The 21,266-nt window shown below is 35.9% G+C and overlaps 4 protein-coding genes across 9 annotated transcripts; 1 reads left to right on the top strand and 3 right to left on the bottom strand.

The window, feature by feature from the left end:
* Positions 1 to 966: 966 nt before the first annotated feature.
* On the bottom strand, positions 967 to 5,060 carry LOC143461558 (uncharacterized). 5 transcript variants are annotated; one of them, XM_076959320.1, is made up of 11 exons: positions 4,842 to 5,060; positions 4,634 to 4,735; positions 4,106 to 4,346; positions 3,918 to 4,013; positions 3,672 to 3,746; positions 3,411 to 3,572; positions 3,110 to 3,237; positions 2,782 to 2,878; positions 2,250 to 2,349; positions 2,096 to 2,166; positions 967 to 1,880 (listed from the first exon to the last, which is right to left on the bottom strand). In XM_076959320.1, the coding sequence occupies exons 1-11, from the start codon at positions 4,884 to 4,886 to the stop codon at positions 1,645 to 1,647; spliced, it is 1,353 nt and encodes a 450-aa protein (XP_076815435.1). In that variant the 5' UTR covers positions 4,887 to 5,060; the 3' UTR covers positions 967 to 1,644. The 5 variants fall into 5 exon arrangements, with proteins under 5 accessions (XP_076815435.1, XP_076815433.1, XP_076815434.1 ...); XM_076959318.1 differs by having other exon boundaries at positions 3,411 to 3,866; positions 3,972 to 4,013; XM_076959319.1 differs by having other exon boundaries at positions 3,411 to 3,746.
* Positions 5,061 to 6,239: 1,179 nt separating this feature from the next.
* LOC143461561 (uncharacterized) lies at positions 6,240 to 10,058 on the bottom strand. 2 transcript variants are annotated; one of them, XM_076959322.1, is made up of 11 exons: positions 9,862 to 10,058; positions 9,259 to 9,360; positions 8,921 to 9,161; positions 8,732 to 8,827; positions 8,336 to 8,425; positions 8,102 to 8,257; positions 7,807 to 7,934; positions 7,413 to 7,509; positions 7,082 to 7,181; positions 6,921 to 6,994; positions 6,240 to 6,719 (listed from the first exon to the last, which is right to left on the bottom strand). In XM_076959322.1, exons 1-11 carry the CDS (start codon positions 9,910 to 9,912, stop codon positions 6,472 to 6,474), a joined length of 1,383 nt encoding a protein of 460 aa, XP_076815437.1. In that variant the 5' UTR covers positions 9,913 to 10,058; the 3' UTR covers positions 6,240 to 6,471. The 2 variants fall into 2 exon arrangements, with proteins under 2 accessions (XP_076815437.1, XP_076815438.1); XM_076959323.1 differs by lacking the exon at positions 9,259 to 9,360.
* A 1,282-nt stretch (positions 10,059 to 11,340) lies between these two features.
* On the bottom strand, positions 11,341 to 17,650 carry LOC143461559 (uncharacterized). The gene is made up of 11 exons (XM_076959321.1): positions 17,521 to 17,650; positions 17,039 to 17,143; positions 16,700 to 16,940; positions 16,517 to 16,609; positions 15,865 to 15,954; positions 15,443 to 15,715; positions 14,987 to 15,114; positions 14,558 to 14,654; positions 14,377 to 14,476; positions 12,845 to 12,915; positions 11,341 to 12,643 (listed from the first exon to the last, which is right to left on the bottom strand). The coding sequence occupies exons 1-11, from the start codon at positions 17,581 to 17,583 to the stop codon at positions 12,411 to 12,413; spliced, it is 1,494 nt and encodes a 497-aa protein (XP_076815436.1). The 5' UTR covers positions 17,584 to 17,650; the 3' UTR covers positions 11,341 to 12,410.
* Positions 17,651 to 19,313: 1,663 nt separating this feature from the next.
* Positions 19,314 to 21,241, top strand: LOC143461564 (myosin regulatory light chain, smooth muscle-like). Its single transcript, XM_076959327.1, has 7 exons — positions 19,314 to 19,450; positions 19,650 to 19,754; positions 19,872 to 19,947; positions 20,159 to 20,263; positions 20,395 to 20,473; positions 20,755 to 20,803; positions 20,972 to 21,241. Exons 1-7 carry the CDS (start codon positions 19,448 to 19,450, stop codon positions 21,068 to 21,070), a joined length of 516 nt encoding a protein of 171 aa, XP_076815442.1. The 5' UTR covers positions 19,314 to 19,447; the 3' UTR covers positions 21,071 to 21,241.
* Positions 21,242 to 21,266: the final 25 nt, after the last annotated feature.

The raw sequence follows: 21,266 nt of genomic DNA on the forward strand, positions 1-21,266 counted from the left end.
CGTCGGAAATAGAGGCTGCGCAGAAAATGTCATTATGCAGCACATTCTAGAAACTCAGCCAAGACATATTAATAAATGTTACTTATAGATTTGGCTATTACTAAGTCATCAGGTTATTAGCAACATAATGCCATTGTTGCCATTCGAAATTGGGTTCTTCGAGAAACTTGTAGAATGGAAATGATAGGAACGATCAGTTGTCTGAACGTCATCCAATCGTTATGCAGTATTCCAGCTATCTCTAGAATCTTTCACATCTTTGGCTTGTCTTACGCCAACACAGAACTAACTACTGTCTTACTTGTACGAAAATTTCATCTAACAAGTTTGTAATCTTTTCTTTTTTGGTAAGACAAGTTTTCGAAAAATAGTTGTTCAGAACCTTTGACAAAAAGATCTGCTTTAATTATTATCACAATCTGCCACTAGATGCTTGCCAGCAACCGGTTGCTTCGTGATAGCGGTGGAACAAATCCTTTAAGTTTTTTGTGTCTTTGTTTGAGTAAACTTTTGACTTATCTCAATTTAAGTTCACTAAACTTATTCATTTCAGTTCATTTACACACGATTACGTGCACTGCGTATCACCTCAATCTTTCATGGTTTGAAGAACTTTTCTAATCTTCAAACATACTTTTGATCTTGCTCTTTCCAAGTATGTACACACTGAAAATAACAATAGGTGGCGACAGATGTACAAAATTATTGACAAAAACCTCCCAGGCGCTGCATGAATAGGCCTTTAACGGGATATAGCTCAGCATAGTAGGAAACTTATTTGACAGCGTGACAAATTACTCTTAATTAGAAAATTTTGTTCATAACGAAAACTGAAAGCGTGACTTGCGCTCCGGAAATAAAAGTTGCAATCTCAAAGAAAATTAAAAACGTTCATTCAAAGATTTTGAAGTAAATTATCCGCCACCTAATATTTGCAAAAAAGTCTGATATCGTAAAATTTGTAAAAGAGATTTTATTCAATGAAAAAACATACACCAAAACCAATTTACATAAAACCAAAACCATTTAAAACCAGGCGTCGATCGTGTTTGGAATGTTAAACAGTTGCAACGCGGTCATCTGATACCTCGATACTCAAACCTAATCTCAAACTCCAATTATTTAACATGACCCATTAATGAACTTGGTAGCTTACCCGTCTTCAAACCAACACGCAGTAAAACGCTCATCAGAGGTTTTTTGTTTAAGGCTTGATGACCTACTGGCTATAGTTTGATATTATACGACTCAGCATGGTCATAGCTGGATGTATTAAAATATGCTACAAACATGAAAACAAGGACATTACGAGATTGTTATCCAATTTTTAATTTTCGTTTACATGATACCAAGATATATGGATCTGATGTCGCAAGCACATTGCTGGGAGTCCAGGGCTTTGTGTTGTCGTTCAGTCAGTTTAAGAAATAACCGAGTTTGATTGCCGAATTCATAATGGCTAATCAGCAGGAAGCGTACCGTTGCCGAATGAGTTTGTCGAATAGCATGAATTTGATATACACGCTGATCACATTATGAACCTTTTTGGTTATCCACATGATTCGCTTAATCAATAATTTCAGAAATTCAACATTTGTACACATTCACAACCACGTAATGATTTGCTTTCAAAATGGTTTAAACCTATCCCGTTCTTGGTCGGATTTTCATTTCGCTGCTAACGAGATTGGAAGACCCAATTTCGAAATGTAAATCATATCTTCCGTTCAAGTTGGCTCTGTCGCTTAAAAAAACACAGTCCCTGTACCACCACCCCCCTTCTTCACTCTCGGCGCAATTTCTGGAACTTTCCATGTCGTTTTCGAGGTCACTTGTAGAAAATTTAGTGTTCAAAGCATTCTGCATGAAGTTGGGAGTACCTGAAAGAAACTTTGTATCAGCGAGAGAGTCGTGATAATAAGGATAATGGTCGGGTGTAAGGTTCAACGATTGCAGACTATATTAAACATGTCGTTACTTAAGCGTCAAAGCCAACGTTTACTCAAATAACCGAAGTGTAAATAGAAGAGGCCATGATTTAGCTATATTTAACCACAAAGTAACCATGTCATATAGGTAACACTTTTTTATATACCTGTGGACCCTGAAAATGTTCCAATCGAAGTGATCGAGAATTCGGTGCTCAAATCTCCTACCACGAACGAGCTGCGGAAACAATTTCAATCGCTTATTCAATTAATGCGTCAAACATAAATACGTATTTTGAATTTTGTGGTTACAAAATGAACCTGTATTTTGCGTCACCGCGTTCAGAGAAAATACGCTTCACAAAATCTACTCTAAGCTCTTGTACGCCACCACTGGTCATTGTTGAAATTAGGTCCAATCCTGCGAAAAAAAATTGTTGTTGTCAAACCAGTAATTACGTTTTGTTTTTTTGTCTCTGTCAAATTTTTCCCTATTTTTTGAAGTTGTATACTTTAAATGTTCATGAAGTGCCGTAATATACTGTATATAGCTTTATTTGTCGCCAAATTTGAATAGAGCCTATAATTCTATCTTTACCTTTGTTATATCAACATTGTAAACAAACCAAAAGCATTGAAATAAGACCAACAAAAGTTGGAATACGACTAACCGCGTAATTAGTAAAGCGTGGAAAACATAACAAAGTTTTTGTTTTGATAAAATTAATCAAACCATCCAGAACTTATTCCTCTGTTTTCTATTTCTATTTTCTATTACTTATTATTCTATTTGTCTGATATTACTCTGTTCCTGATACACAATCGCGTCTCGCTTAATAAGCAAACCACCTACCAAGCCAATGTTCACCACTTGCACTTCCAAACCCACTTCTGTAATCCAGCCAAGGTCTGTTGAAGTTCAGTGAACCGTCAAATCGTCGTTGAATTACCTGGTTTAAGCAAAAAACACTAATTGGAAAAGATGATACGCTTTGGTTCTTGTTTTACAACTCGCTTCAAAAGTAGCCTAACATACAACATACTACATTTCTAACTTTAACTATCAGTTGAATACGTGGCTAAAAGCATTGTATACGATAAGATGCCCATTTTTAAAGTTTTTTCGAGTTTCTAAAATAAAACGACGTAACGCGAGCATTCAAGCGTGAAATTGGTCTTACCGTCCAACCACCCCCGTCTCTCACTTGGTCGCAATAAACTTGGATTGGATCAGAGATTGGGTAGATAGTATAAACACCACTTGTATCGGAGCCAGACGTGTAATGATCTCGACAAGATCTTGGTAGGTCTGTAAATTATCATTTCTTTTACTGAACGAACATGTACTATAAGTTTACTATATAAGAACGTGTACTACACTAATAACTGTAATTGTAATTAAACTATAACAAAGTAGAATATTACTAATTCTGTAAAATATATATATTTTCATCATACTTTATCTACATATAACCGATATACCTGAATTAGCTGCTGGTGTCGAATTGGAATTTGTGGTAAGATTGGGATTAGCGTCAGCTGCTGTTCCTATGAACCCAAAGTATCCACCAACGGCGGCGCCAACAATTGCAAGCAGAAGAAGAAAGACGAGCAAACATATTTGCTTGCGGTGTTTGCTGCAATCTAAAAATAACAGCACATGCAAACGCCCAATATCTTTGTAGAAATATATAAAATTCTGTGTACAGCACAAGATACACCAACATTTTGTATTATACTCACAATTGGTCCCAATCGGTGTTGGAGTACGATGGGACGGCGTGCTTTTTGTACTTATCAAAACGTTTGGCATATTCACTTGGTATAATAAGTTGAAAGAAAAACGTTTCGTCAAGATTAAATGTAAACTTTTGCCGCCTACGTTCTTCTCAGATGTTTTTGCACAAACTTTTGTACAAATCCAACTTTGTATGATTTCTAGAATAATATATAGTCTCACCAAATAACAAATAATTTTCAAAGACTTACCCGAATCAATGGATTTGCTGCAAAGCTCTTTAAAGATTGAGTCAAAACTTTTACCGCTTGTGAAATCGTGATAAAGTTGCCCAGCCGTCACACAGTCTGAACAAAACGGAATAAATTATGAAAAAAGCCTTTGCCAACGACAAATAAAAACTTTGTTCCATCGTTAAAGCTAAAAAAAACACACGAACTTAAAAACTTTTCCGGTTTAAAGTTTTTCTCAGTGTAAATGGGAACGATCGGAATTTTCAAATCTGCTGCCATAGAGGCTTCTCTTTGACAATTTTCACTTTCTTGATATTTCCTTGACACAAATATAAGAACGACGTAGGCGTTACGAACTGCCTCGTCCATTTGATCATAAATATTTTTTTTCATATATTTGATGTCGATCCAAACTTTATATCCACGATTCTCCAACTTTTCATAGATCTGCAAAATCAAAAAGAAATAGAAACACAGCAGGTGCCAACCAATTATAAGTATGCCTTATTTTCCGACTGAATTCTATTGCTCTAAATCATACTTATGTATGTCTTAGACTATAAAGCCACAGGTCACTTAATTTGAAACAGAAAAAAATTACAGAAGTTATAACTTTGAAATTTCTTGACATTTCCTAAAGTTTCCTCCTTTAGTTTCAGCCGCACTTTCAAAAATAGATCAAGAAAGATAAGGTTAAATGACACAAACTATATGCTATATGAAGAAACTTTTACTTTTTTGGCCAAGTTTTTTGATTCCCAATTGTAACTGATCATGACGTGTTTGTCGTCGTTACTTGCTTTTGGTTGTGATGAGGGTGAATTGGTTCCTACAACCTACAACAATCCATATTGTTGGTTACCACAATAAAAACTGCTAAACAACTCAAAAAATAACTGAAATAATTTAAACTCAAATTTTAAACCAAAAGTTTTAACTCACAGACAAATTCTCGTTGCTTGTAATTTGGTCGTCTGCTTGATCCATATTTTTTGCAGATATTCTACGAAAATTTTGATCTATTCTCAGTCCTGTTGTTGCTAGCAACCAATTTTGAGGAATTATTGCGATCCTTTCAACAAAATTCTCACCGTCAGCCTTTCGTGGAACTTGTTCTTCGTCTGCGTATGTCTGAAGAGTTCAAAATAATTCAACGTCTTTGTTTTGCGAGCGCCTGCTTGAAATAATGCGCGGGAATTATTGTGCAAGTGCCGGTGACTTCTTTTTTTAGTTTTTATCCGAAGCTTTCCTTTAGCCTTATACGCATGAGCAGTTTAAGCTTTTCCCGAACAAAATTACAAGCTTAACTTGACGGTTCAATGTTCACCGAGCTGTTTAACTTTATTTTTCTCAAAAGCACGGCCCATATCAGCTCCAGCGATTGCAACAAAAGCAAATCGAACAAAGGAACTTGCTTTAGACTTTGATGCGATATCCAAAAACACCGATGTGAAGCTGGTTATTGTGGCAAGCCTTGATTCAACGAGCTTAGAATGCTATCTCAGTTGCGCGAATCATGATGATGATGATAAGATGTGACCAGAATTCCAGAATCCAAACTTTTAAAATCAAAATTTGTCTTTTCCTGGTCTTCTGAAAATAGGCCATAAACGTCTTCATGGTAACGCTTTTCCTATAGCAAATGAGCTAACTTGCCCCAAACAATTATGTGGTACTGTTTAAAGTTGCATGAATTTCGAAAAAAACCTGTTTCCAACTTTTTTTATGTTTTTCTTTGGTTTATGTTGCACAATAAACTACATTTTGTCCTTTAACCGTGCTTTTAATGGAAACTAACCGCCTTTACAGGCGTAACCTTCTCGCCGGTGCATGCTTTCTCAATTATGACGTAATTGATGCTAAAACACGGGCCTTGCAGTAAACTAAGAATAACTTGAAACTTCAATATAAATCAACACGCAATGAATTAGCATATCAATTAGCATATTAGCATATCACAATATTGATGAGAGAAGCAGAAAAATAAAGCGATTAGCACTTAACCTACTGGTCTATAATTAACGATTAATTATTCGTAATTATGTGAGCTTTTTTCTCTAAATTTGATCCAAATCATTCCATGATGATGCCAAGCTTTGTCCATTGCACGTTAAAGCTTCGGATTAATCGCATTGTCATGCTTAAAGCACATTGGGTTCCAAATCTGACGATAGTGACCGTCAGTACAAATGTGGAACAGCGAATCACAAAACAACATGATTAGCCACTTGGTGTTGACAAAGAGTAGTTGAGACTTCATTGTACACTTCATGGTCCAGCGCTATATCCTCGTCACACGTCACGTATTGTAATTTTTCATAAAAGTTCACCAGAACGCGATATGTTTCGAGATATTTATATTGAATGACAAATTTTCAAAGGCACATATTCACATGAAAATGTCAATTTACAAAATAAATGCTGAAAGAAATAAACGAATGGAATATCGTTTATGCAAACCCGAATATGTAATAACCCGTTGCATACACCATAGAGTCAAGCATACACCAGAACAGCAGCATAAAATCACACGCACAATCATTGAAATGTCGCTTGCTTCAAACCGTTTTGTTTAAATATCAGCCTCGGTTCTTGGTCGTATTTTCATTTCGCTGCTGATAAGATTGATGGAAGCAATTTTAAAATCGCGGTGATAAGCTCCATTCAAGTTGGCTCTACTGCTTGCCGAACTGCATTCATCGTACCACCACCCGCCTTCTTCACTCTCCGCGCAATTCTTGGTACTTTCCCTGTCGTGATCAACGTCAAATGTGGAAAATTGTTGGCCCCATAGGAGTTGTATGAAGTCGAGAGAAATACCTGAGAAAATTTATTAAATTGATTGAATCATGATTAAAAGCGCGGTTATTTCTTTTAACATTTACAAAAATACCTTGAACATTATTATGAAAGCAACATCTATATAGATTTTAGCTTGTAGTACAATAAATACTATTATGTTTGCAACAATATTGTACTTATCGATCTTCAAACCATACCAATCACAAAGCTTGACCATACCTGTGGAAAGAGTGGAACACGTGTCGATGCCAGTGACTGCAAATCGAAAGCTTAAGTCACCAACCACAAATAGGCTGCAAAAAAAACAAGGAAAATCCTTCATTCAATGAATAGGTCAAGGAGCATTAAAATTCTGAAATTATGTGACCAAGAACATTAACCTGCATTTCATGGAACCCGGTTCCGATAAATGACGCCTCACAAAATCTATTCTGATTTCTTGACCACCACCACTAGTCATAGCGGATATAAGGTCCAGCCCTGCAAAACAATTTCTTTATGTTGATTATTATATAACTGCAGTGTAACTATTATTAGTCATCTAAATCATGATTTATTCACGTCCATATTTTTTGTTTTTATAATAAGATGTCCATGAATCGAAAATAAATCGTCATTTTATTGTCACGCTAAAAAACGTTTCGGTTAACCGATAATTATAATGCGCAGGCTATAATTTGTATACTTATTATATGCTTAGCTTGTCAGTACCGAGCCAATGCTCGCCGCTGGCACTTCCAAACCCTTCAGTGTAATCCACCCAAGACCTGTTGAAATTTTCTGAGCCATCAAATCTTCTCTGAATAACCTGGTTTTAAGCAAACAACACAATGGAAAATTTAACATTGGTTCGTTATTGTTCTTGCTTACAACTCGCTACGAGTGTTCGGGTTTAGTGTAAGACGACCCGGTTGAATAATTACGGATATAAATAATATTACAGGCGATGGACTCGGGAAAAGACTGTCTTGTTTATGTTTAAAACAATCTTTGAATGATATAGGTGTCTTTAACATCTGTACAAAATCTTTAAGATGGAATCTAAAGGATATTTTAAATATTGCAAAAGAGAAGCGTGACCATTCAAGCGTGAAATTGGTCTTACCGTCCAACCACCGCCGTCTCTCACTTGGTCGCAATAAACTTGAATTGGATCAGAGATTGGGTAGATAGTATAAACACCACTTGTATCGGAGCCAGACGTGTAATGATCTTGACAAGAATTTTGTCTCACTACGATATTAAATATGTTTTTCGCAATTTCGTTTTAACAAACAAGACACTATCACTCTAAAGTCTAAATACTCTAAATTCCAAGATACACCACTAATATACAGCATACATATATGTACAGTAATGACCATATTACAGTATATTTTCATCCATACAGTCCATTGCACCTGAACTAACTACTGTCGTTGAATTGGGAATTAGTTGATTGTCACCGCCAGAACTCGTTCCTATGAACCCAAAATATCCACCTACACCGGCGCCAACAATTGCAAGTAGAAGAAGAAAGACGAGCAAAAATATTTGCTTGCGGTGTTTGCTGCAATCTAAAAGTATCATCTAGCATTTAATTAACAATTCAATCCAGTTCAATTTTGACGTCATAAATATGGCTGAAGTCTTACAATGTCTTTCTTCCTGCCTTCGCGAATCATGGCTCTGCTTTACTTTTGGTGAGATTCCCAGTGCTTTATCTTGCCCCTGTTTCTTTTGATCTGATAAAGAAAATTTTTTTCAAATTTAGGTTTAAAGTATTGTACTGTGCATGTGACTGCTTTATATCCGCCTGGTAAAGTTTCCAAGTTGCGAATGCAATGGTGTATGATGGAATATAGCTTACAAACGTTTGTGAACTAAATGCATAAATGTTTACAACATCAAATAATGTATATTTAAAAACTTTAAACTTTGCGTTATATTCGACATTTACATTCGAGAAGCAGTTTTTACAAAGTTTACTATAATATGTTCATACATCTTTGAGCTTCTCGTAACAGTTGCAATAACTTTAAAAGACTTACGTGATTCAATGGATTTGCTGCAAAGCTCATCAAAGTTTGAGTCAAAGTTTTTGTCGTTTGTGAAATAGTGGCGGAGTTTTCCAGCTGTCAAAAGTTCTGAACAACACAAAACAATTTATAACAAAACCGTTATTGTCAGAAACAAATAAAACATTGTTTCGCGATAATTAGCAAAATTAACTTTCCTACTTAAAAACTGTTCCGGTTCCAAATCTTTCTCAGTGTAAATGGGAACGATCGGAATTTTTAAGTCTCCTGCAGTGGACGCTTCCCGTTTACAATTTTCACTTTCTTGATATTTCTTTGACACAAATATAAGAACGACGTAGGCGTTACGAACCGCCTCGTCCATTCGATCATAAATATTTTTATTCATACATTTGATGTCGATCCAAACTTTATATCCACGTTTCTCTAACTTTTCATAGATCTGCAAAATCAAAATGAAAACATATAAATATGAGCAAAGACTAAATGCTTACCACAATCAACTTCCTATACATCGGTTCACTGCGAAGGAATTTTACTTTTTTGGCCAATTTCTGAGACTCCCAATTGTAACTGATCATGACGTGTTTCTCATCGTTATTTGCTTTTGGTTGTGAGGAAGCGGGATTGGCTTCATTAACCTAAACAATAAAGGTTTAAAAATTGAAACATCATAACCTTATATGAGTGGTTCTCAATCGGGGTGCCATTTGCGTTTTGCTAGGGTGCCGCGAGCTATTGCAGATTAGTCCAGGGAATACGGTAGCATGCTTTGATGTTATTTTGAAATCATATGCTTTTATTATGCCATAATACCGGAGCTATGTTTGAGGTCACAAATGTTATGCACCGGTACTGCAGTTTATTTTGTGTTTTTCAAAACTGTTTTTAATGTAGAATTTTGATTTCAAACTTTACTCCTAAATTTGGTTTCAGTCGATGCGGAAACTTTTAGGTTCGACTGTGGGTGCCGCAAAATCTTTTTGTTGTTTGCAGAGTGATGAGAGCCACAAAAAGATGAGAACCACTTCCTTATATAGCACAAAATATAAAGTCAAAAGTTTACATTATAAGGTCGGTCACAACGATTTAAATGCTGAACAGCTGATAAGGATAATCAAAACTCAAAACCTGTAACTCACAAAAAAATATTCCTCGCATATATTTTCTTCTGGATTCCTTTTTGCAGACATGCCAGATTATAATATATCCACCATTCTTCTTATGCTTGCTCCAATAAATGACAAAAAACGTCTTAGCCTATCGATTCTTGATAACTTCTACAAAACTTGCAAACCAAGTTTTAAGGCCTGTGCATTCTCGTCAGCAAGTTTTAAACCTATTCGAACTATAAATTTTCGTCTCAGTTAGACCTATATTTTTACGAATCTCAAATAACCTGACTTTCCTGCTTTAATCCGCGTGACCAGTGCTTGAAATAACGCTCGGGGGTAAAGTGGGTTTATTACCATGACTTCTACTTTTTGTAAGTTTAATTTAATTTTTTTTCCTCAATAATCTGGTATTGTTTCCAGAGATGTATTTCAGTATTGTAACCTACGTATGAGCAGTTCAAGCTTTTCTTTATAGTTTCTCTACCTTCCTATTACATGCATTGCTTGCTATATTACTAAAGCTTCCTACTGCCCTCGATCAAAACAATTATAGGGTACCCAATACCCGAAAAATTATAGGGAGTACGTACTCCAACGTAGTCATCTTTGTGCTCTTTATAATTAAGATTCCCTTTCATTTTAAGGATTATTCATTTCTAAAGCTCATCCAGAATAAAATGTCGCGGTGGCAAAATCAATCAAAAGTTCATTACTTTTATAAACGCTTTTGTTTGTTTTTTTAAAATTGCACCAAAAGTATCCTCAAAATCCAAATAACAAGTCATTGAAACCAGAAGAGTATAAAATCTATAACTGCTTACTGTAGTTTGAGAATGAGCACACGACAACTTTAATATCAGAAGATCACCACGATTATTATGGCGATTCCGGTTATGACAATTTCTTGACAAATCGATCCGAATCTTTCGTTTTGAATTAAAACGTTCCTTGATCAATGGTTTTGTTGAAATAAAACAAAACTTTCGTTTCGAACTTGATCGAATTGAAAAACTGAAATCCTTTAAATTCAAAAATTACTCAATTTCATTTTAGCTCAAATTAATCCAGAGGTTATATAACGGTCTAAATCCGCGTTTCAATGTTGGAATTATTTTGCTGGAATTGGTCGCAAAACACAATATAAATTGTTATTACAGTACAGATCGCTGCTTGCTTCTCTATTCTTGTGCTTGGTTAAGTTCGGTGAGAAAGTGACCCGTCACGCTGGAAAAGTTGTTTCAATTTTTGCGCCTAATAGAGAGAATAGGGGTAAATATCAACCCAAAGTTTTATTTGGACAAAGGAAAAATGTGAATAAAGCTTTCGTCGCGACGGCGGCTTTAAGACGAGTCAACATAATCCTGGCTCAACAAAAAGGGAATAACCTCTTCTTTACTTTCGAGCGGGATTACAGAAAGATGCGCGGGTATTCTTAAGATTTGAGCACTTATAAGACCTGAGTTTTCATATACGCAGGTTAACCAATGGTATGGTCATATATCAAAGTTCTTTTACAAAGTCAACACAACATCGTCATAAGCGAACAACACAATAGAAGATAAAAATTAAATTAAATAGTTGCTAAAAAATAGAAGCAAAAAGCTTCTACAATAAAGCGACCGCGGCATAAACAATAGAAAATCTCGCTCGTTTATCTAAATTTTATGACATGACCTAAAGTAACCTGGAGACGAGATAGACGCAAAAAACTTTTTCATGATTGGCGCTAGACCTACCACATTCTTTCAAATATAGACCGCCCTTAATTGTTTATAGTGTAATCCGCTCTCGTAACAAAAGCCACCCCAAGAATTATTTTTGAGCTTAAAGCGGTGTTGAAACCCGTAGTTCACCAAAATTATGCCACACAATCCGTAGTAAGAATACGCAAAAAAATGTTGGCAGTACAAATTACAAGTGAATAATATTAAATCAAATAATACATTCCCATAAGGATGGACATTTTGTAAGATTTGTGCATTATGGTGTACCTTATAAATTAATATAATTAAACTTAAATTATGTTAACTTAATATGCATTACTGCTGTATAGCGGCTAAAATAATATGAACCGTTTAAGTAGACGAAATTAATAAACGTGAGTCGCGGCACATGTTCAAGGAAATAGGGAAAGTGTTTTAATGTAATAAGTAGAATCACTTCGATGTTAAAACGCCGCCAGCACTTTTAGCCTAAAGTTAAAGCACTAAAAGGCTAAACTGAAACTTACAAGAAAAACTGAAACTTAATTCTTCCAGGGCGAGTAAACAAAGAAGAGCAAACGTATATCTCGGATTGCGTTTTATGAATAAGTTGCTATTGCGTTGCAAACACTCAATAATCACTATAATTATAACTATTAAGATGTGGTTGGGAGGTGCAGAAAAGTCCTTGAAATCGTCTGCAGTATTCAGTAAAATTATTCATATAAAATATAAAATTATTCACTATACCCATAGCTTGCATGGCAGTGACGTGACATGCTTCATGGGGTGTCAAGCATTGATATACTTTGAAGGAAATTTCATTTATTATTAACAATGGTCCAAGCATATCTGATTGGTTAAAATTATTGTCTAACGGCTGGTCCGGATTTTCATTTCGCTACTAACAAGAATGGAAGAACCAATTTCGAAATGGAAATAATATTCTCCGTTCAAGTTGGCACTGTCGCTTGTAAAAATACAGTCCCTGTACCACCACCCGCCCTCTTCAATCTCCGCGCAATTTCTAGAACTTTCCATGTCGTTTTCGACGTCACTTGTGGAAAATTTGGTGTTCAAGGAATGATCCATAAAGTTGGGAATACCTAAGATATAAACACCATTAAGAAGAGTAAAAAATGAAATTTTAAAGTAGGTTGTGTTATACAGGACAGTGGAGCACAAACTGGTGAATATCATTATGTTTTAACTCATCCAAAATGACCCTTAAAATCATATAAAGTCTATACATATAATCTAAAATATAAATGAAATATAAATATCTCTATAAAATCTTCTTAATATACCTGAGGACCCCGAAAATGTCCCAACGGAGGTGATCGCAAATTCAGTGCTTTGATGTCCAACCACAAATGTGCTGCAAAAACACAAAGAGGAAAGAGTTAAGTTATTTGAGTTATCTTTTGTTCAACTAATTCGTCGATGAGAACATTCATACACAACGATATAGATAACAACGTTCGTAGTTTCCAGCCCAAAAAGAAGTCGCATTCTTTTCTGGACGCACAAGGAACGTGGACAAATCATGACTTGACATTTACAAGCAGCAATGCTGACAACCAACTGTAGCGGACAAACATTAAAAAAGTTCCCGTGGTCCCAACATCGGTTTCCGCTTGTCAATGCTTGCAAACTCATGACACCAGTTCCAAGTATGTCAGAGACGTGATGGAACTTAAGAAAGGCGAACTGAAAGCCGCTATAGCTTAAACTTTTGTAGCAACGAGTCGGCATCAGACATGTTGCCAGTATGCACAGAGCAAATAACAAGCGTAAAACCAAAAAAGGTAAGAAAAACAAATACTGTGTCGGCAGCCTTCCCCTGATAACAGTAAGAATGCAAAAGGCCCGCTCAAGGTTTAGACAAATGGGACGCCTGTTCTCTTCTGTGAATATGAGTGAGTGAATAACACCGAGTTGTTATCGAGCAAGTGGTTCGAAAGGTCAGGATCACTTCAGTGTGGCTGGGAGTAGTTAAAGTAACCCTGGACCGATTGCTCACGTACTGCCGACACCTTGAGCCAATAGGCATGAAAATCACGCCTCGGGCCGCCTTGATGACATAGGGGCGCTGGTATTTTTACTCTGCTCTTCGTACAGTAGCTTTGACAATAGCAGTCTACTTCGCTGCTCGTTACAGCACGGTAACATCGACACTGTCATTAACGGTGTCTTGTGTAGGCTAACGTATGTTGTGACTGAATGTCAGCGTCTTGCATCACTGGAAAACTTCCCGATTCCTCCAACCAGCGGGTCTTGATCGCGAGAAAGCTCTTTCTTTTGTTTTTCAGGCGACCAATCTGTCACACTCGCCCCATTTAAAGCTTCTTGCTTCACCAAGTAAGCAATTCCAACAATTAAGACCGAGACAGCCATTTGAGCCGGCGCATTGCAATTGTTCAGGTGCAGCTCGTTGGTCCAGCCATAAAATGATGGCAGAGTGGCATGGAAGTCCTGCCGGATTTTGCAATTTTACTTTCGACGCTGTATCTCACTTCAGCATCGGACTATCGCTGTACAGAACAGCCCGGATGGCTGCGGATTAACCGACGTCGATTGATTCCGCTCAGATCCTTGCAAGTGTTTGGTGGCAAACTTAGCGGCTTGTGAGTGTGGTGCGGAGGAGGAAATCGCAGATCATATTGACTGTTCCATCTACTTCGTACTTCAGAGAATACATGACCGGCGGCTTTTAGATGATATCACGGGCCAGCACCAGCTGCCCGAGCCATTCTGTATAGTCCGGGTTGTTGAAATGCATTGCTCACATGACGACGAACGGTGATATGTAGAAATACAATGAACAACAAAATTCAACCTGTATTTCGCGTAACCATGCTGGGAAAACAAACTTTTCACAAAATCTATCCTAAGCTCTTGAAAGCCAGCTCTTGTAATTGCGGAAATCAGGTCCAGTCCTATATAAAAATTGTGTAAAATAATACAATTAATGCTCTATTTAATGGAGTACTCAATTATATACTTTCATTTATTTATACCAAGCCAATATTCGCCACTTGCACTTCCAAAACCTCTCCTGTAATCCAACCAAGGTCTGTTGAAATTCAGTGAGCCATTAAGTCTTCGCTGAATTACCTGGTTTAAGCAAAACTTTCGGGCAATTTAGATTGAAGCTGCTCGTTTTCTTGTGCTTGTTGCATAATTCAGTGAATGAGTGAATGAGTGTGTGAGTATTAGTATTGGTAAGTCTGTATACCATGTACAGCAATTGCATTAGTTAAACTTACAGTAGGCCTATATTATACATAGCAACTGGTAAAAGAATTATGCACACGTATTTCACAATGTACTTGAAAACACTTTGTTGAAATAGTTTAATCTTTTTTTAAAAAAATTTTATGTATAGAACTGAGGAAAGGAAAAAGTGTCAAGTGCGACCATTTCAACATGAAACGTGTTGGTCTTACCGTCCAACCACCGCCGTCTCTCACTTGGTCGCAATAAACTTGGATTGGATCAGAGATTGGGTAGATAGTATAAACACCACTTGTATCGGAGCCAGACGTGTAATGATCTTGACAGGATCTTGGTAGGTCTGTAAATAATTTCGTTCGGTTTAAGACGATTTAATGTCAAGAACTTAGTAAATTACCCAGTATAACTTTAACCAGTACAGTATAGCCTAACGCTTTTGGTCTTGCAGAATTTATACATCAAAATCTTGATACTTGCATCAAGCAGTAGGCTATCATCAATGGTTTTGCGTAAGTTGATAAATTCATATAAATTGTTTTAATTCTAACTCGAGTTAGGCCTATGGTTGACTTTATACAATCTAAGCCTATTAAGCCTATACAACATATCTTGCACGTTACAAAGTAGTCTAATGTTTTTCCAAAAGTAGCTTGAAACTGGGTCAATACCCGGGCTTGGAGTAGTTGATTCCAGGCCCGTAACAGTATTCGACCTTGTGTGTGCTAATTCCGTCGCATTTTGCACTTCTCCAATGCCAGAGCTGGTAGTTGTTGTTGATTCGGGGCTTGCATTAACAGTGGGCGTTGCTGACGCATCGGTTTGATTGCTAGGATTCAAAATTCCAGCCACGTAGCCAAAGTAGCTTCCGACCGATGCCGCAACGATTATAAGTAGAAGAAGAAAACCTAACGCAGTCATTCGTCTGCGCAGTTTGGAGCAACCTGAATAAAAGTACGCGTGGTGGAAGAAAACCAGCATTCTTCTTGGCTAAAACATGAGTATGAGGAAATCATCCAACAACAGAACTATAGCCTATATAAAATAGGTCTCAGTGTTAATTTATAAGGTACAGTATGCTGCGTGGTTTCACTTTTAATCCCAAAAAGTCTTCGTAAAATATTCACTTGGTTCTTCTTTTGTGTGGCTTGTACAACTGCATTTTCGTCAGAATACATATGATCTGAAAATGTATGAAATAATTAAAACAGTTTAATAATGGTGCAAGATCTTATAGAAAGCTTTACTAACAGCCCACAAAAGGCTATACCTTTTAAATTCTAGCGACAGTTTAGACCAGAGCAAATACGTACAAAAAGTAAAGAATTTTCAATAAAAATGTTTGGCTATCATGTGTTCAAGAAGTTTAAGTCAATTTAATTAACCGAGAAGTTTTAAGGCTACTTGAGTTTATATTTTAAAGATATGTTGGATTGAAAGCATAGAATTATAAGATAACCAAATTGAATCACGACAATGTGTCCACATCAGTTCATAAACATTTAACAAATATAGAACATAGGCCTAAGCTTAAATTTTATTCAAGGAGATAATAAAAAATTATTCAATTTGTATAGTCTCGACATAACTATAGTGAAAAGTACGCTAATCTTGTTAGATTGACTCCCGTTGATTGACAAACTAACTTGTTTTATTTTACATTTTTTTAAACACTAAATATATTCTGCAAGTAGCCTTCATGCTAAAGTGAAGATTAAAGTTATACGAAGTAATGAGGTACTTACAGGAATTGATTGCCTTGCAGAGTTCCGGAAACTTTAAGTCAAAATCTTTCTCGTTTGAAAAATCGTGATAGAGTTTTCCAGCAATCACACATTCTGAACGAAGTGTAAGAAAATACAAGACACGTTTTCATTTTCTTACAAATGTCAAAGTTTTTTTTACGAGTTAAGTTACAATGGACTAACTTAACAATTTTTCCGGTTCAAAACTTTTCTCAGTGTAAATGGGAACGATCGGAATTTTCAAATCTGCTGCCATAAAAGCTTCTCTTCGACAATTTTCACTTTCTTGATATTTCTTTGACACAAATATAAGAACGACGTAGGCGTTACGAACTGCCTGGTACATTTGATCATAAATATTTTTCTGCATGTATTTGATGTCGATCCAAACTTTATATCCACGTTTCTCCAACTTTTTGCAAACCTAAGAAAACAGAAGAACATATGAAAATCAACACAATACCTTTGAATGCTGTTGTCAAAATGCCAATTGTTGTATAAAATGTCGTCACAAGCTTTTACTTTTTTGGCCAATTTTTGTGATTCCCAATTGTAACTGATCATGACGTGTTTCTCGTCGTTTCTCGTTGCTTTCGGTTGTGAAGAAGTTGGGTCGGCTTCAATGACCTAATAAATAGATTTACAGTGAGGGAACAATCTTTTCTGCAAGAGCTTGTACTTGGATCTTAACGTCGGAATAATTCGAACCATGTAGTTAAAATCGTACAAATTGCAGCAATATTTCAAATTTTGTTTTATACTTTATGCTATTCCATAACCCAAACCGTCGTAGATATATACCAATAAAATCAAATTTATCAACAAATATTGTATTTGGCGTCCTTTTGCTGTCCCTTGTATAGTGGGACTATTCAGTTGTACGTATTTGTAGGTATTTGTACGAGTTCTTCTGTACAGCGCAAACTGTTTATCATTGCAATGCTATAAATAGAAAACATATAAACACCTTCTTACAGCTAAATGCTGTTTCACACAAAACTTACGGTTATTGGACCTAGGTCCATATATTCGTTGCTTGTGGATTCATCGTCTTCTGATGAATCCATTTGTTGGAGAGAATCAGTGTATTAATTATTCACAGCCCTAAGTGTTGTAATTTGTAAGCTGCTTCTTTCAATGAGAAAATAAAAATGGCCTGTTATGTGACATTTAGATAATGAGAAACTTTCTTCACCCAAACGATCACATTCTTAATGACTGCATGTAAACGTTTCGTGGTGTTGCTTGTAAACATTCACCAAATCTGAAATCTAAAGTTGAAAATTTCAGTTTCTTGCTCAAATCTTCTCTGCCCATATTTACTACTATATGTTATTTGTAGCTACATGGTCTTTTATTCATAAAGATGTTCAATCAATTTTAGGTACTCAACAAATTAATTTTTAGGTACATATCTTCATCAATTCATTATCTTAAATGACTGCTGCGTCTCTGCTGTGCAGGTGATCAGCTATCTTGCTGAATCAGGTTACTATACAATGCACGTACAGTGTACATCCACTCATACCAATCAGCGTTTTAAGAATTCCTGTGTTGATATGCGTTGTATAAACATGACAAATAGTTGTGTCACTGTTGCAGGTATTCTGTATTAGGTTTAATGCACGTAATGTCAACTAGCATGCAAGCAGACGCGCCATATGCGCTTTAGCATTGCACAAACAAGATGAATGCACGCATGGCCATACATTCGTGTACGTTAGCAGATGTGACTGCAAAGTCGCGGCGCCAAACCGGGGTAAGAATTGTGAATCAGAAGCAAATTGTAATATCCGCGTGTGATGTAACAGAACAACTGTAATATATGTAGGGTGCCTTTATGTATTACAATATTTTGCCGGGCTGTCAAGCGTGTTCTTGAAAGGCAAAACTTCCTCTTATTGCCATGAGTTCAAACAGTTCTGTTCGTTAAAGATTGCCTAAACTTTCCCATTTTCATTTCGTTACTAATGATATTGGAGGAAGCTGAATGAAAACCGAAGACATAAGTTCTATTCAACTTGGCTCTTTCGTTTAGAAAGAAGCACTTTTTAACACCACTCTTTCTTAAAATGTACATGCTGTTTGTTTTTATGTTACTTCGACCACCGAAAAACTCGTTTGATTTACTAAGTTGGCTTCAAGCTTCAGTTGGCTTCAAGCTTCAGTTGGCTCGTTTTGACAACATGAAATCGTCTTTATCTCTACATCGGTTAAAGTTTTTATTGTATTTTCATCCTTCTCAACGGTAAAATTGTTGAAACAAACAATCTAGAATTTCTGTTGATCCATACTTAGGCCTATAGCTTTGCCAGCAATTAGGCGCATGGCAGACAACTAAGTAATTAAAATAAGCATAAGCTATGCAGAAAATTTTTAGAAATTTAAAACATATGAAGTTTGGTTTGCTTATGCTTGGTAACATATTTCGATCATTTCCAGTTTAATCAATTTTGTTACTATAATAGTAATTATACTATATAATAATTATATGACAATCAACATTCGTACGCAAATATTCAAAAGTACTGTAGGATAGAAATTATACTTTGACATTTTTTTATATTGCATATTACCTACAACTATACTTTCCAGTTTGGGATGCCGTTTCTGTAGAATGTGTTTTGGCCCATCAGTTAAAAGAAATCTATCTAAACGATTTGAAAGACGTTTTCTAACTCGCTTTGCCGTTGTCTTCTATAAACAGCAAGCTTAAACTGCTGACAGTTGAGTCGATGTATTCAGGTAAAAGACAGACAACCGAGCAGCTGAATCGTTCAGCACCTTTGTGAAGTGACAATGTCCTTTATATAAAAAAAGTCGAAGTGCTTCTTGCCATTAAGTCAGAGTCACTGTTCCACGATTACAATAGCATATTGTTCGATTAAACTTCTGCAAGTCTTTTAGACGTTTTACGAACCAACCAGAAAAATGGTAAGATAAGCTAAGACTAAGTTATTACTTCTTTTGTGTGCTGCAACATTAGCCTATGTGACACATGAAGGTTTTGAAAACTAGGCATTTGGAACATTGAGGATGCAAAGGTCTTTTTTAGACACTGCGACGTGAAATAATTGTACGCCAGTATTATTTTAATAGTAATTAGCATTTTCACAGTCACTGTTCTTTCTAGGCCGGTGGACGTAAAGGCAAAAAGGAAGGAGGCAAGAAAGCCCAGAAAGCGACATCAAACGTCTTTTCAATGTTCGATCAGAATCAGATCCAAGAATTCAAGGAGGTACAAATTCCCGAAACTGTACTCGGTATTAACTGTAATAATCAAAGATTAATTTACGTTGAAGTGAGTTTAATTCCGTACAAGGCCATGCTAAGTATTTTCTACTTCACTTTTTAGGCGTTTTCCATGATCGACGCCAACCGCGACGGTTTCATCGACAAAATTGATCTGAAAGACACCTACGCTTCTCTTGGTTAGCGCTTGCTTAAACAATACGATAAATAACTTTAAGAAACAATTAGGCTTACGGAAGTAAAAAAGAAAATTGATCCCGAAGGCTGAAGGGTTTTAGTAAACATGTTCTTTTATACTTTATTTATAAGAAAAGTCTTAGCAGTTTGTTTAGTAAAGTTTCTTTATTTCAAACTTTCAAAGTCGCCTAATCATTTGGTAAAATCTTACAGGCATCAGAGACGTGAAGATGGAGAAATTAGAAGCGATGATTTTGGAAGCTCCAACAGCGATCAACTTCACTGTTTTCCTTAACATGTTGGCCGACAAACTTCATGGTAGGCTGAGAGAAGAACAAAACTTGTTGAAAAAATAAATTAATTAATTATTTAATTGATAAATAAATTAACAAATGTTTAAAGACTTTTCCAAAATTTGCGAAACCATGTTCAATAAATTTTTTATCCAGGCACCGACCCTGAAGACACCATTGTTCAGGCTTTTAAGCTCCTTGATCCCGAAGGGAAAGGAATTCTTCACAAGGATTAGTGAGTAAAATTTCTATCCTGTCTTAACTTAGTTATGTAGCCGATTTAACCAACTAATCATAACCTAACTATAGAATGTTGATGTAGTCTAGGCTTGCATTTGAAGCATACGTGTGCTATCAATTAGTGATAGGCTATAGCCTATTAGCTTATTTATAGCCTAGGCCTATTATATAGGTTATAGCCTATTATATAGGAATAGCCTATTATATAGGAATAACTTATTATATAAGTTATAGCCTAATAGCTTATTTATAGCCTATTTTTTTTTCTATTTTCAGCCTCTCCCAACTTCTTATGACCCAAGCCGACAAATTCACAAAGGAAGAGGTTAAATTTTGCGCACTTTTTATAACTTTTTAATAACGTTTAAACTAAGTTACACACCTATCGTCAATGCCCTAAACTAAACATTAAACTTTTTATTTAAAAAGATTAAAAGTCTAACCGTATTTTACCGAGATAAAAAACTAAGTGTTAACATATTTTCCTCTTTAGATCGACCAAATGTTTGAAATCGCTCCGATCGATGTTGCTGGAAACCTTGATTACAAATCTCTCTGTTACATCATCACCCACGGCCAAGAAGAAGAATAATCATACTAAAATTAGTAATGGAAAATCCAAATGTTTTTCCCTAATAAAGCAAATATTAATTGCATAAAATTGTCTGTATTAAATCAGCGTCAATAAATTTGCTACCCTTTTTAATTTTTTCGGTTTATAACTTGTCGTTTTCATTAAAACAAACAAATTTTGTCAATATAATATAGGTATTTGCTTGCTACGCGAT

Source organism: Clavelina lepadiformis, chromosome 6 (assembly GCF_947623445.1).
Source record: "Clavelina lepadiformis chromosome 6, kaClaLepa1.1, whole genome shotgun sequence".
Lineage (NCBI taxonomy): Eukaryota > Metazoa > Chordata > Ascidiacea > Aplousobranchia > Clavelinidae > Clavelina > Clavelina lepadiformis.